General features: G+C 37.7%; 1 protein-coding gene across 9 annotated transcripts in view; it reads right to left on the bottom strand.

The window, feature by feature from the left end:
• The window catches only part of Herc1 (HECT and RLD domain containing E3 ubiquitin protein ligase family member 1), a 183,741-nt gene that overhangs the window by 99,406 nt on the left and 72,277 nt on the right, over positions 1 to 12,058 (bottom strand). For all 9 annotated transcript variants that reach the window (XM_038321217.1, XM_038321216.1, XM_038321223.2 and 6 more), the window contains 4 exons: positions 9,586 to 9,807; positions 5,487 to 5,660; positions 581 to 695; positions 371 to 491 (listed from right to left, as the gene is read on the bottom strand). In XM_038321217.1, coding sequence (XP_038177145.1) covers positions 371 to 491; positions 581 to 695; positions 5,487 to 5,660; positions 9,586 to 9,807 — 632 coding nt within the window. The remainder of the gene's footprint in view (positions 1 to 370; positions 492 to 580; positions 696 to 5,486; positions 5,661 to 9,585; positions 9,808 to 12,058) is intronic.

Below are 12,058 nucleotides of genomic sequence, written 5' to 3'. Positions count from 1 at the left end.
TGGATTTATTTTTAATCAGTCTGAGACATATGCTAATGTTCCTGGTAATTTCAAGCATTCTAAGTTAAACAAGGTAATTCCAATGTAGCTTAATCAATAAAAAGGAAAACTGCCTATGATATGGACAAGCCAGTTGGTTATTAATATCTATGTAGACAAGGCTATTACTTAGCAGCCTCATCACATTTCATAAAAATGAGGTAAACAAACCCCAATTCTTTCATTCTTCCATCATTTTCCACTAGAAAACATGCCAGCATGTTTTGAACATCTGTACTAATCAACTGTTTTTCTTTCATAAAAACCAATGTGGGGCTATCTCTGACAAGCTTGCAGAAAAACATAGAAATTAATTTATTTCCAACTTTACCCATCTGTCTCGTGATGATGACCTGGTTTGAATAAGTTCAAGGTTCTTGCAAGCAAGTAAACGACTTCGAACTTTGTATACACAACGGTACACTTCTGATAAGCTTTTACCAGGTTGGTATCTAAATAAAGAACCAAAATAGAAAAGTTACCTAATTTCTAACATCATGAGAGCAAATATTTGTCTGAGGATAGTTTTTAAGTTACTTGCCGGCTTTCTCCACATGCTTGACTAAGTAAGTTTGTGTGTTTGAGAAGTGCTGCAAGAACAAATCTAGACACAGTGTCCAAGAGTGATTCATTACTTAAAGTTGCACTGTCCCAATCTGAAAATAAAAATAATACAAACATTTAAAAGGACCCAGAAAACAGTTCCAACATAATATTAACAGCATTAGTTCCCCAATACTTGAATTTTACCAACTTTCTGACCAACTACTTGACAAATGAACATACTGTTTCAGGTGCTGTGGGCACAGTTTTGAATAAAACCACAACTCTGATCTCATGAAATTTGAATCTTGGTGTAGGGTGTGGAGACAGATGATACAGTAAGTGAATATGACAGGGAGGGCTAAAGAGAGAAGCAAAGCAAGGCAAGAACCGGTGCTGTGCTGTGCTATTACTATTCACACAGGGTTCTCTGAACAGCTTTCTGTTTTGAGCTCTAAGAGAAGCCGGGGAAGAAACCTCATGGACACAGTATAGCATTAGGGTAACCATGTGCTAAGAACATAGCTTGACGGTTCAAGAACAAACGTATATAAGTGGTAGGAAAAGCCGCTAGAGAGCTGATGGGGAATTATTTGACATTGGTCTTGCAAACCAGTACAAATCCCCTGGATCTGAATTACAGGAAAATTGAAAGTAGCACCAGAGGGCTTGGAACAGAGAAACGATATAATCTGACCTATATTTTAAAAGCTCTACCTCTTGGGTAGAGAACTGATTATACAGACAATAGAAGCAGAAGTCATTGCTGCAGTAAGCAATGGTGGTGCTGACACCAGGGTAGAAGCAATCCAAGTAGTGAGAAGCTGTCAGAGTCTACACGAATTCTCAAAGTGTTGCCAAGATTTGAAGCCAAGTTGAATTTTAATTTATTAGTTGGAGAGTGAAAGACCACAGAAGTTTTGTAGGAAACTAGCTGGAATCAAAGGTCTGGACTTGAACACTTTCCAATAAGCAGCCCCAAAACTGAATAAACTATTCACTCTTGCATATACATATATAAAACTATGTATATCATATTTTAAACCATAAAAGTAGATCCTGTGAGAGTAATTTAATTAATTAATTAATTTAATTAATTGGGTAATTTAAAACATATGGACAGAAATGAATATATATGATTGAAAACTCAAATCATAGCATTAAGTAAAGAAAACTTTGCCAGGAGGTTTTTTTCTCCCACTCTTGAATTCTACATTGGCAGAGCATAGAGTATATTATACTAGATACAGAATATTCTCTTAAAATAAAGAATATTCAGCAGATCAAGTTGAAGAGGGAGGTTACTGTCTTTTTTACTCTCAGAGTGACTACTTTACTGTCCATCTGACAGATTACCAAATAATGACTTACTGCTCTACTGCAAATCAAAAAGAAAGTATCCTTTGAAAACGTTAAGACCCAATTTAGTTTTATTTGTTCTTAACTATTCTTTTATTTATTTATTTATTTATTTATTTATTTATTTATTATGTATACAATATTCTGTCTGTATGTTTGCAGGCCAGAAGAGGGCACCAGATCCCATTACAGATGGTTGTGAGCCACCATGTGGTTGCTGGGAATTGAACTCAGAACCTTTGGAAGAGCAGGTAATGCTCTTAACCTCTGAGCCATCTCTCCAGCCCCTTCTTAACTATTCTTAAAGCTCCTTCCCCAAAAGATAAAATGCTACAACTTCATTTTCCACTTTATTTCAAAGCCTAGGTTAAAAATATAAATACAGACTTAACTACTTTATAGGTAAAAGAACCAACAATGCAACTATGCCTAGGTTTACATAAGATCTTAAAATCTACAGAATTTATAATAGAAATCTACACAGCATATGTGTGTACAGAACTTATCAAGAACAGGTTCTTGAGGAGTTACCTGTTCCACAGACAGGCTTATTATCTAAAGACTGTTATGACTTATAATTAAAAACGACTCTAGTTTAAGGATGGTAACTTCCAATTCACAGAATAAAATACAGTAGCACTCTGTGCTATTTTAATTATAACATGGATTATCCTGCTTTTACCTTTTAAAAGTAATGAATTCATGAAGAACCATCATTAAAGTTATATTCATTTTACATCAAGCACCACAGAATGCTTCTATTATTAAGCATGAAGTCCACACTAAAGTATCAAGCATACAGCAAATGGCTAGGTTTGTGTTTACCTTAAGTGTATATCTAGGTATTAAAAGTTCTCATTCCAAATGATAATATGATACAAAAATTTAATTATGGGATAGCAAGGTGGTTCAGTAGTAAAATTACTTGCTGCATAAGCTTAATGACCTGAGTTCAACCTTCAGAACCCACAGAGGAACGGAAGAACCAACTCCCAAATGTTACCCTCTCACCTCCATGCACATGCCATGACATACCACACCTACACTTGGTGTGGGAGGACCTTCTGTCTGTGGGTTGCTTTTACTGGTTAATGAATAAAGAACTACTTTTAGCCTGTGGCAGGGAAGAACAGAACTAGGCAGGGAAAGCTAGACTGTATGCTGGGAGAAAGAAGGGCGGAGTCAGAGAGAAGCCATGGAGCCACCAGAGACAGATGCTGGGAACTTTATTCGGTAAGCCACAGCCACGTGTCCATACACAGATTAATGGAGATGGGTTAAATTAAGATGTAAGAGTTAGCTAATAAAAAGCTAGAGCTAATGGCTCAAACAGTGATTTAATTAATACAGTTTCTGTGTGATTATTTCGGGTCTAAGCTAGCAGGGTGGCCAGGACTTGACAATCGGCATCCTTACTACAATATACTCACACATATACACATAATCATTTTTTCAAAAAGAAATGAATACCCCACTATATGACACAAAATATTCAAATGTCAAAATGCATCTTAGATAAGTAAACTTTTTCTTCATTACTTTGCCTTTCAACTCTGATAGAAATCAATATAACAGAATAAGTGATCAAAAAAATGATCTGTAGCTCTTCTTTTGGTTGCTTTTTTAAAAATGTTTTTTACATCTATCTATCTATCTATCTATCATCTATCTATCTATCTATCTATCTATCTATCTATCTATCTATCTATCTATCTATCATCTAGCTAGCTAGCTAGCTATTTATTGATCTGTGTGGGTAGGGAGCACATGCTACGGCATACATGTGTGTAGGCCAGAGAACAACTTGTAGAAGTTGGGTCTTTCCTTCCATCATGTGGATCATAGGTATTGAAATCAAGTTGTCAGGTTGAATGGCAACTGCCCTGGTACCTGCAGAACCATCTCACTGGCCCTCATTTGTTTGTTTTTAAGACAGAGGTCTCATTATGTTACCCAGGCTGGTCTTGAAGTCATGGCCTCAAACAGTCATACTGCCTCACTCTCCCAAGTAGCTGGAAGTAGAGGTGTTACCACCATGCCTGGCTGAGGCAAAAATCTCAACTATACCATTTTCTTTCCTTCTCTCTCAACTACACCATTTTCTTTTCTCCTCTCTCTCTCCTCTTCTCTCTCTCTCCTCCTCTCTCTCTCTCCTCTCTCTCTCTCTCTCTCTCTCTCTCTCTCTCTCTCTCTCTCTCTCTCTCTCTCTCTCTCTCTCTCTCTGTGTGTGTGTGTGTGTGTCTCAGAGTATGAGTGCTGTGATATGTGTGAAGGTCACAGGGCAACCTGAAGTTCTCATGTGGGTCCCAGGAATTGAACTCAGGATATCAGGCTTGGTGTAAGCACCCAGTAAGTCGCACCCATTGAGCAGATCATCAGTCATCAAGCTATCTTTCTACTGGTGATTGAAGATCTAAATAACTGAGCTAGGAATGGTAGTACATGCCTGTAATTTCAGTGCTCAGGAGGCTGAGGCAAGAGGACTGAGAGTTTAATGCCAGTCTTGAGTTTAAGACTCTGTCTTTAAAAAAAGAGAGAGATGCCGGGCGTTGGTGGCGCACGCCTTTAATCCCAGCACTCGGGAGGCAGAGGCAGGCGGATCTCTGTGAGTTCGAGGCCAGCCTGGTCTACAAGAGCTAGTTCCAGGACAGGCTCTAAAAAAGCTGCAGAGAAACCCTGTCTCGAAAAACCAAAAAAAAAAAAAAAAAGAGAGAGAGAGAGAGAGATGTACATAATATTTACCTCATTTCATTTTATTTATAAAAGAGAAAAGCCAAAAAAAGTTAGTATCTGTTTTCTTTTACCATTTTTTAAACCTCAGAATTACGAGATACAGAAAAAAATCAAAGATAGGATAAGAAAAAACAACATGGAAAGAACAGAGACTACACATGTGACTCAACAACATGGGTAATTGTGTTCTACTGGGGTTCTTATCTTGAAATAGGGTTTCATGTAACCAAGATTAGCCTCAAATTCACTACATAGTGGAGGCTGACCTTAAACTAATCCTTCTGTTTCACGTCCAGAATGCAGGAATTACAGGCATGCACCACCACACATGGCTTTAATATGGGTCACTATTAAACATGGGAGCTAAGAATAAATGAAGGATATTTTTTTAAATTTACACATAAAATTAACTCTACTGATTAGATTAATTAAAAGCATATTAGGAATAGAAATGTCACCATGTATTTGCATACTACTTCACTATTACACTTAATACTATATTATATATCAAATGGGTATTATTAGTATTCTGAATAGGCAAAAATTGTTATATTCAGTAAGCCTATGGCCTACGCATCTAAATAGATATCCTCTGATTTAATGTTTCATAGAATACTTTTACAAAGTGATTTATGACACAGAGTCCAACTTTAATACCATCAAGTTTCTTTAAATGGGATATATGTGGATACAACAAAGAATCAGGTTTATTTTCCACAAAGACAAAAACCAACACTAAAGTTTCCTTACCCATGAACTAGTTAGCACTGAGGATTAGCTATACACTACTCACTTCCTTCTCTATATCTTACCTTTACTAACAGCATAATCCTGCATGCTGATCCAAAGGCTTCTGGCAGGCTCTTTAGAACAACCCAATGCCAAGTCTACATAGACAGCAATTTCAGGCCGCAATTTGTAATCAAAAGGCTTCTGTTCTTCATTTCCTGAAAGGGCTACTTCTAATAGGCAGCTCATACATTTATCTATTAAAAAAAGGTTTAATTTTAATAATTCCATTTATTCACTTCTCTTTCTCCCTCCCTCCTTCCTTCCCTCCCTCCCTCCCTCTCTCTCTCTCTCTATGTCATAGTGTATGTAAAGGTAGGAGGACAACTTGCAAGAGTCACTTCTCTCCGTCCACCATGTAGGTCCTGGTGATCAACTCAGGTTGTCAGTCCTGGCAGCAAACACTCCACACCCTGAGCCATCAGTTCTCAAATTCCTTTTTATCTGGGAGGGGGGAGTTTAGAGACAGGGATTCTTAGTGTAGAGGTGGCTGTCCTGGAACTCACTCTGTAGACCAGGCTGGCCTCAAATCCAAGAGATTCGCCTGCCTCTGACCCCCAGGTGCTAGTTGGTGCAAATTGCTGCTACCACCATCTGGCTAAGTTCCCAAATGTAAACTTCATAAACTTTGTAACTGCGAATAAAATCTTATTTATTTACTCAACCCACATGAAATTGTGCACTTGGAGCTAATTCAAAGTAGGTACTACTAAAGTGCAGCCCTCTAATTATTTCAGTCGGAGTCAGTATCACCTCTCTAACTTCCTTTAGAAAAAAGTAGACATTTGGCAAAGAGAGGCCAGGAATGCAAAATATCCTACACATGAAGTGCAACCTTGAAGACCACAGTATCCAAAAACACACAGCATCCTCTTTGAGAAAATACACAGGGAAAGAAGATAGAACATTTTCTTTTTTAAGAGACTTAAAGGAAAGCAATCAGCTAAGAGTGATTCTAAAGAATCAGAGATACCATGAACAATTTTCCAATCAATAATCACATTCAATGTAGGTAATTCCCAATTCTTCAGTAGGAGCTTTAGCATTAAGAATCACTGTTATTATTTTGGAAGCAAAGGTGTTGTTATACTGTCTGGGCTGGCCTTGGAATCTAAGAGTCTGTCAGACATTCTGCAGGACACAGAAGAAAGCGACTGATGAATTTCACAAAAATATGTGGGACAGTCTTTCAAATTTCCTGCTTTATTAAAAAAAAATCTGCCAGATACTCTAGGCTTGTAGTCTAAAGATAGATGACCAAGTATTACAGAACTTTGCATGACTGTCCAGGCAGTCAGATGTCTCTATCATTTCTAGAGTTTTGAAAGTTGCTTGCAATGTATTTTCTGTTTACATAGGTAATATTATATCCTTCTGGGGTCTATGATGGAAGTGAAGACTAGATAGTTATAATTATAGTTTTCCTTAGTTATGATAAAAGATAAATTAGATATAAAACTTTAGACTCACAAAGATAAAATAGATGACAGAGTATTTTCATTAATTTTGTTAAATACAAATAGACAAAATATTGTTAACTATAATCCTTGCTTGATAACTGTTTTGTTATATGTAATTTTACTATGTTAAAGTTAAAACCTTAAGGTCCTGATGAGGAGCAGAAGGAGAGAGAACATGAGAAAGAAAGTCAGGACCGTGAGGGAACCTCCAGCTGGCGGCAGATGGGGAAGGTGACTGAGCCCCACATTGGAGCACTGGACTGAGCTCCCAAGGTCCTGATGAGGAGCAGAAGGAGCGAGAACATGAGGGAGAAAGTCAGGAACGTGAGGGGTGCGTTCACTCATGGAGACGGTGGGACAGAACTAAAGGGAGATCACCAACTCCAGTTGGAATGGGACTGATGGATCATGCGACCAAACCCGTCTCTCTGAATGTGGCCAACAGCGGGGGCTGACTGAGAAGCAAAGGACAATGGCGCTGGGCTCTGATTTTTCTGCATGGACGGGCTCTGTGGGAGCCTTCTCAGCTTGGTCGATCACCTTCCTGGACCTGGGGGGAGTTGGGAGGACCTTGGACTTAGCATAGAGTGGGGAACCCTGATGGCTCCTTGGCCTTGAGAGGGAGGGAGGGGAGGTATGGGTGGAGGGAAGGGGAGGGAAGGGGGAGAAGGTGGGGAGGGAAGGGGGAGGAGGAGCGGAGGGAGGGGGGAGGAGGAGGGAAGGAGATGGAAATTTTTAAATATAAAAAAAAAATAGACCATGAGAAAAAAAAATAAAGCTAAAACCTTCCTTTTTAATTAAACAGAAAAGGGGAGATGAGGTGGGATGCCCTCTTTATGAAGTAAATATGTTTTGCTACCATTGGTTAATAAAGAAGCTACTTTGACCTATGGCAGGCAGAATATAGGTAGGCACAAAAGTCAAACTGAATATAGGAAGAAAGAAGGCAGAAACAAAGAGATGCCAGCAGCCACTGAGGAAACAAAATGTGAGGTAATAAACCATGTACCTCATGGTAAAATACAGAATAACAAAAATGGGTTAATCTCAGTTGTAGCAGCTAGTTAATAATATGTCTGAGCTATTAATTATAGTTTGTAACTAATAAGCCTCAGAATGGTTATTTAGAAACTGGTGGGCATGAGAGAAACCTCTGATTACAACTTTACCTTATATCTATCTGAGTCTCTTTTTCTTACTGGAAATGTTTAAAAAAAAGGTTTAATATGGGCTAGCTAATCCTATTCAATATTTCATAGAATCAAAATTAGGAACCCAGAGAGATTGAAATACCAATCCTAGATAAAGCTATTAGGCCATATATTGGAACACTGAATAAATCCTTGTGTTTTGTCTAAGAGAAAACAAACTAGAGAAATGGGAGATAAGGAAAGAAAGTGATTTTCCAAAGACACTACAAAGGAAGGAACAAAACCTGCCATTTACACCCAAGGCTAATTGGCTGTGTTAGCTAGTCAACTTGATAGAAGCTACAGCCATCTGAGAAGAGGAAACCTCAACTGAGAAAAATGTCATCATAAGACTGGGCTACAGGCAAATATATAGGCTATTTTCTTAATTAGTGATTGATATGGGAGGGCCGAGTCTATTGTGGGTTGATTGACCCTTGGGCTAGTGGTCCTGGTTTCTGTAATAAAGCAGACTAAGAGAGCCAGTAAGCAATAGTTCCCCTGCCTCCAAGTTCCTGCCCATTTTGGGTTCCTGTTCTTTGATGGTGAACAGTGATGTACAAGTATAAGACAAACGAACCCTTTCCTCTCCAAGTTGCTTTTGGTCATGGTGTTTCATCACACCCATAGTAATCCTAACTAAGATAGTGTCTGAAAACGAGACACTGCTCTAACCTGATAGGTAATCTACTCATGCATTCCACTTGGGGAAGTAGTTTTGTAATCCCAAACTTCAGAACAGAATCAAATATTTTTTCCATAACTTGATCAAAATGAGTGAAGAGTACAACAGAATGGGAAACATGTATCTTTAGCTTTTTTTGATATATGGAGCTCAGACTGTAGCTCAACCAGATGTGGAACTTACCATGTAGCTTCGATAAGACCATGCAGCATTACCCTGGCCCAGCCTCTCAAGTGCTGCAATTACAAGGGTGAGCCACCGTAGTTGGCTCTTGATCAGTAGTTCTCAACCTGTGGGTAGCGACCCCTAGGGGTCACATGTAGATTCATAACATGAGGAACTGTAATTAAAGGCCGAAGCATTAGGGAGACTGAGAACCACTGTTCTAGACCCACATTTCCCTACACCAGTGATCTCTGCCCAAGGCCTACATTTCCCTATGCCAGTGACCTCTGCTCTAGACCCACATTTCCCCATATCAGTGGTTCCTCATCGTGTAGTAACCCCCAATCATAAAATTACTTTTGTTGCTTCTTCATAGCCATAAATTTGCTACTGTTATGAATCATAATATAAATATCTTTGTTTTCTGATGATCTTAGGAGACCCTGTAATAAGATCATTCAACCCCCAATAGGGTCACAATTCACAGGTTAAGAACTGTCCATTACAAGTTTAGCTCCTCTTTATTACTAATGTGGAAAATACCTGAGTTCTGTATTCAAAATTCAGGTAAGAGATCTCAAAGGAGGCACAAAGAAGTACATGTTTCAGAGAAAAGAATTACCCAATTGAGGGGTGTCCATTTCCACGCCATCACTGAAAAGAGGTGTTTTCATCCAATACGCAGTATCCTGTTCCTCTGGAGATATAGGGGAGCCCTGAAGCATGCCACCAAGACATCGCCCAATGAGGAGAGCAATTGTTCTTTCCAGATCCACAAGCCACACCCATGACTGAGCTGGCTGAGGTAATGGCACACCAGCAGGGTCAATTACTTCTGGTCCTCCTGAAGAGAAAATCAGTACAATTGGGTCTTTATCTGTTACTTTTAAATTTTAAAAGTTTTCTTTTGGATTTTAACCTATTATACTATAATAAGATATTGAGGAAAATAATTTTTAAGAAAAACATGTGGCATTTTCTAAATACAAATTACCTTGTATAGTAGACTACTTTAAATTTTACTCACAGATGTTAATCCATTAAATAATTTTTCATTTATAAAGTTATTAATTTTAAGATAAATACTAAATCAGCACATGCAAACTTATCTCAATGGATTCTATTACACCATCTAGATCAAATTTTACTATCTTAGGCAGTCTTTGGGTCTTTTTCTCCAAAACAAGAATTCATCAATTAAAGCAACACTATTGTTTAATAGCTCATCTGGCTTGAACTCAGAATTGTCTTATACGAAGACCCAGACCCAGGCTTTCTTAGTGTATGCTTGTTTCTAAAAGTTTTTCATATGTGCACACACACACACACACACACACACACACACACACACACACACACACACATACACACACACACAATTACCACAAAGATAACAGAAATCCAGGAATGGGAAAAAAAATACCAAAGGCAGGTATCTGAAAAGATTAATTGACAATCCTCTGATAAAATTAATAAGAAAAGACGGACTCCATAAATTTTAAAAATAGAAAAAAGGATGTGTAGCAATGTAGGTATAAAAAAATTTTTCAACCCATGAATGAACACAATCAATTTTACACCAAAAAAAAATTGAAAGTCAATAAAATAACATTTTCTGGGGGAAAAAAAAAAACACAAAATTTCCACAATCCATGCACATATACAATAAAAAAAATAAAACTATAAACCACAAAGGCTACATCATTTTATAGATAAATTCCTCTAGCACTTTAAAAAAAGAAAATTTTTACCCTTCAAAAATTACTTCAGGGCCAGGCAGTAGTGGCAAATGCCTTTAATCCCAGCACTCAGGAGGCAGAAGCAGGTGGATTTCTGTGAGTTCAAGGCCAACCTGGTCTACAGAGCGAGTGCCAGGATAGCTAGGACAGGAACACAGAGAAACCCTGTCTCAAAAAATCAAAACAAAAAAAAATTACTTCAGAAAACAGGGGAAAGTGAAAAATCAAAATTCATACTATAAGTTTTGAAAATGAGGCAAGAACAGCATGAAAATGGGAAACTTTTAAAAAATAATCAGTTATGTTATCCAAATGGAAGGACACTCAACTCACCTGACACAGAAAGTTCTAAGAAACTTTAGGAAAGCCAGAATAACCCTGAAACTGCCCACATTAAGCTGAATCACTATTCCGATATGGTCATGAATTTGGTACTCTGATCATTTCAATTCAGTAGTCAACGGAATTGACCACGGCTATAGCAAGAATATGTGTGTGTGTGTGTGTTATCCTGTCAAAGACCAAAGCTATCCAGAAAAAACAAAAAAGCAAAACTAAGACTCTAGGCAGTGACAAGTGGTTTTCTCAAGGTTGCACAAGAAGTTACTAGTAGAGACTAAAATCCAGAGCTTAACATGCCTCAGTCCATGACTCTTTCCAATTTAAGGGGCAAGGAGACAACAATTCACTAAGTAACTTGAAATGTCTGTAGGTTCTAGTAGTAAGGTTTCTTTAACAGCCTTTAGATTAAAATAGGTAACACTTACACTCTTGCAAACACAAGCTACTGCCAAATGTCTAGAATTACCAGTACTGTATAATTCAAGAATGAATAAAAATACCATGTCTAAAATCAAATGCACTAAAAAGATATTTTCTCAATTTCCATTTTAAAATTCAACCAGTTGCCTAAATAACCAACCAAAATAAGAAATATGCTACTATCAAATAGATATGTAACAATAAAATCTTTTATATTTATGATATAAGATGCTTAAATCAAATATAGCGATCCATTGATCATAAATGCACCATTTCAAATACCTCAAAGAAAAAGAGTAATGCTGGATTAAATTATGGCACATTTTGCTATCTATTGTAAGACACATCTTAATTTCAATCATGTCAAACTTTGCAGAACAAAAAGCTTTGGAGTCACTGACCATAAAGATACTTCTTATGACGTCCATAAGCGGCTTTCTTAGCGGCTGCACTGTCAGGTGTCCACTTTTCGACTGTCCAGTCTTAGAAAACGATCACATCTTTTTGCTCACGTGAAATGCCCACATAGTTAGGCATGATTTTATTTGAGATATGCAAGAAAAAGAATCTTTCTCGAGAGCAGTTATTAACTTT

The sequence above is a fragment of the Arvicola amphibius genome, chromosome 3 (genome assembly GCF_903992535.2).
Source record: "Arvicola amphibius chromosome 3, mArvAmp1.2, whole genome shotgun sequence".
NCBI classification, from domain to species: domain Eukaryota; kingdom Metazoa; phylum Chordata; class Mammalia; order Rodentia; family Cricetidae; genus Arvicola; species Arvicola amphibius.
The sequence above is the reverse complement of the archived record's forward strand: the minus strand, read 5'-3'. Positions and strand labels throughout refer to the sequence as shown.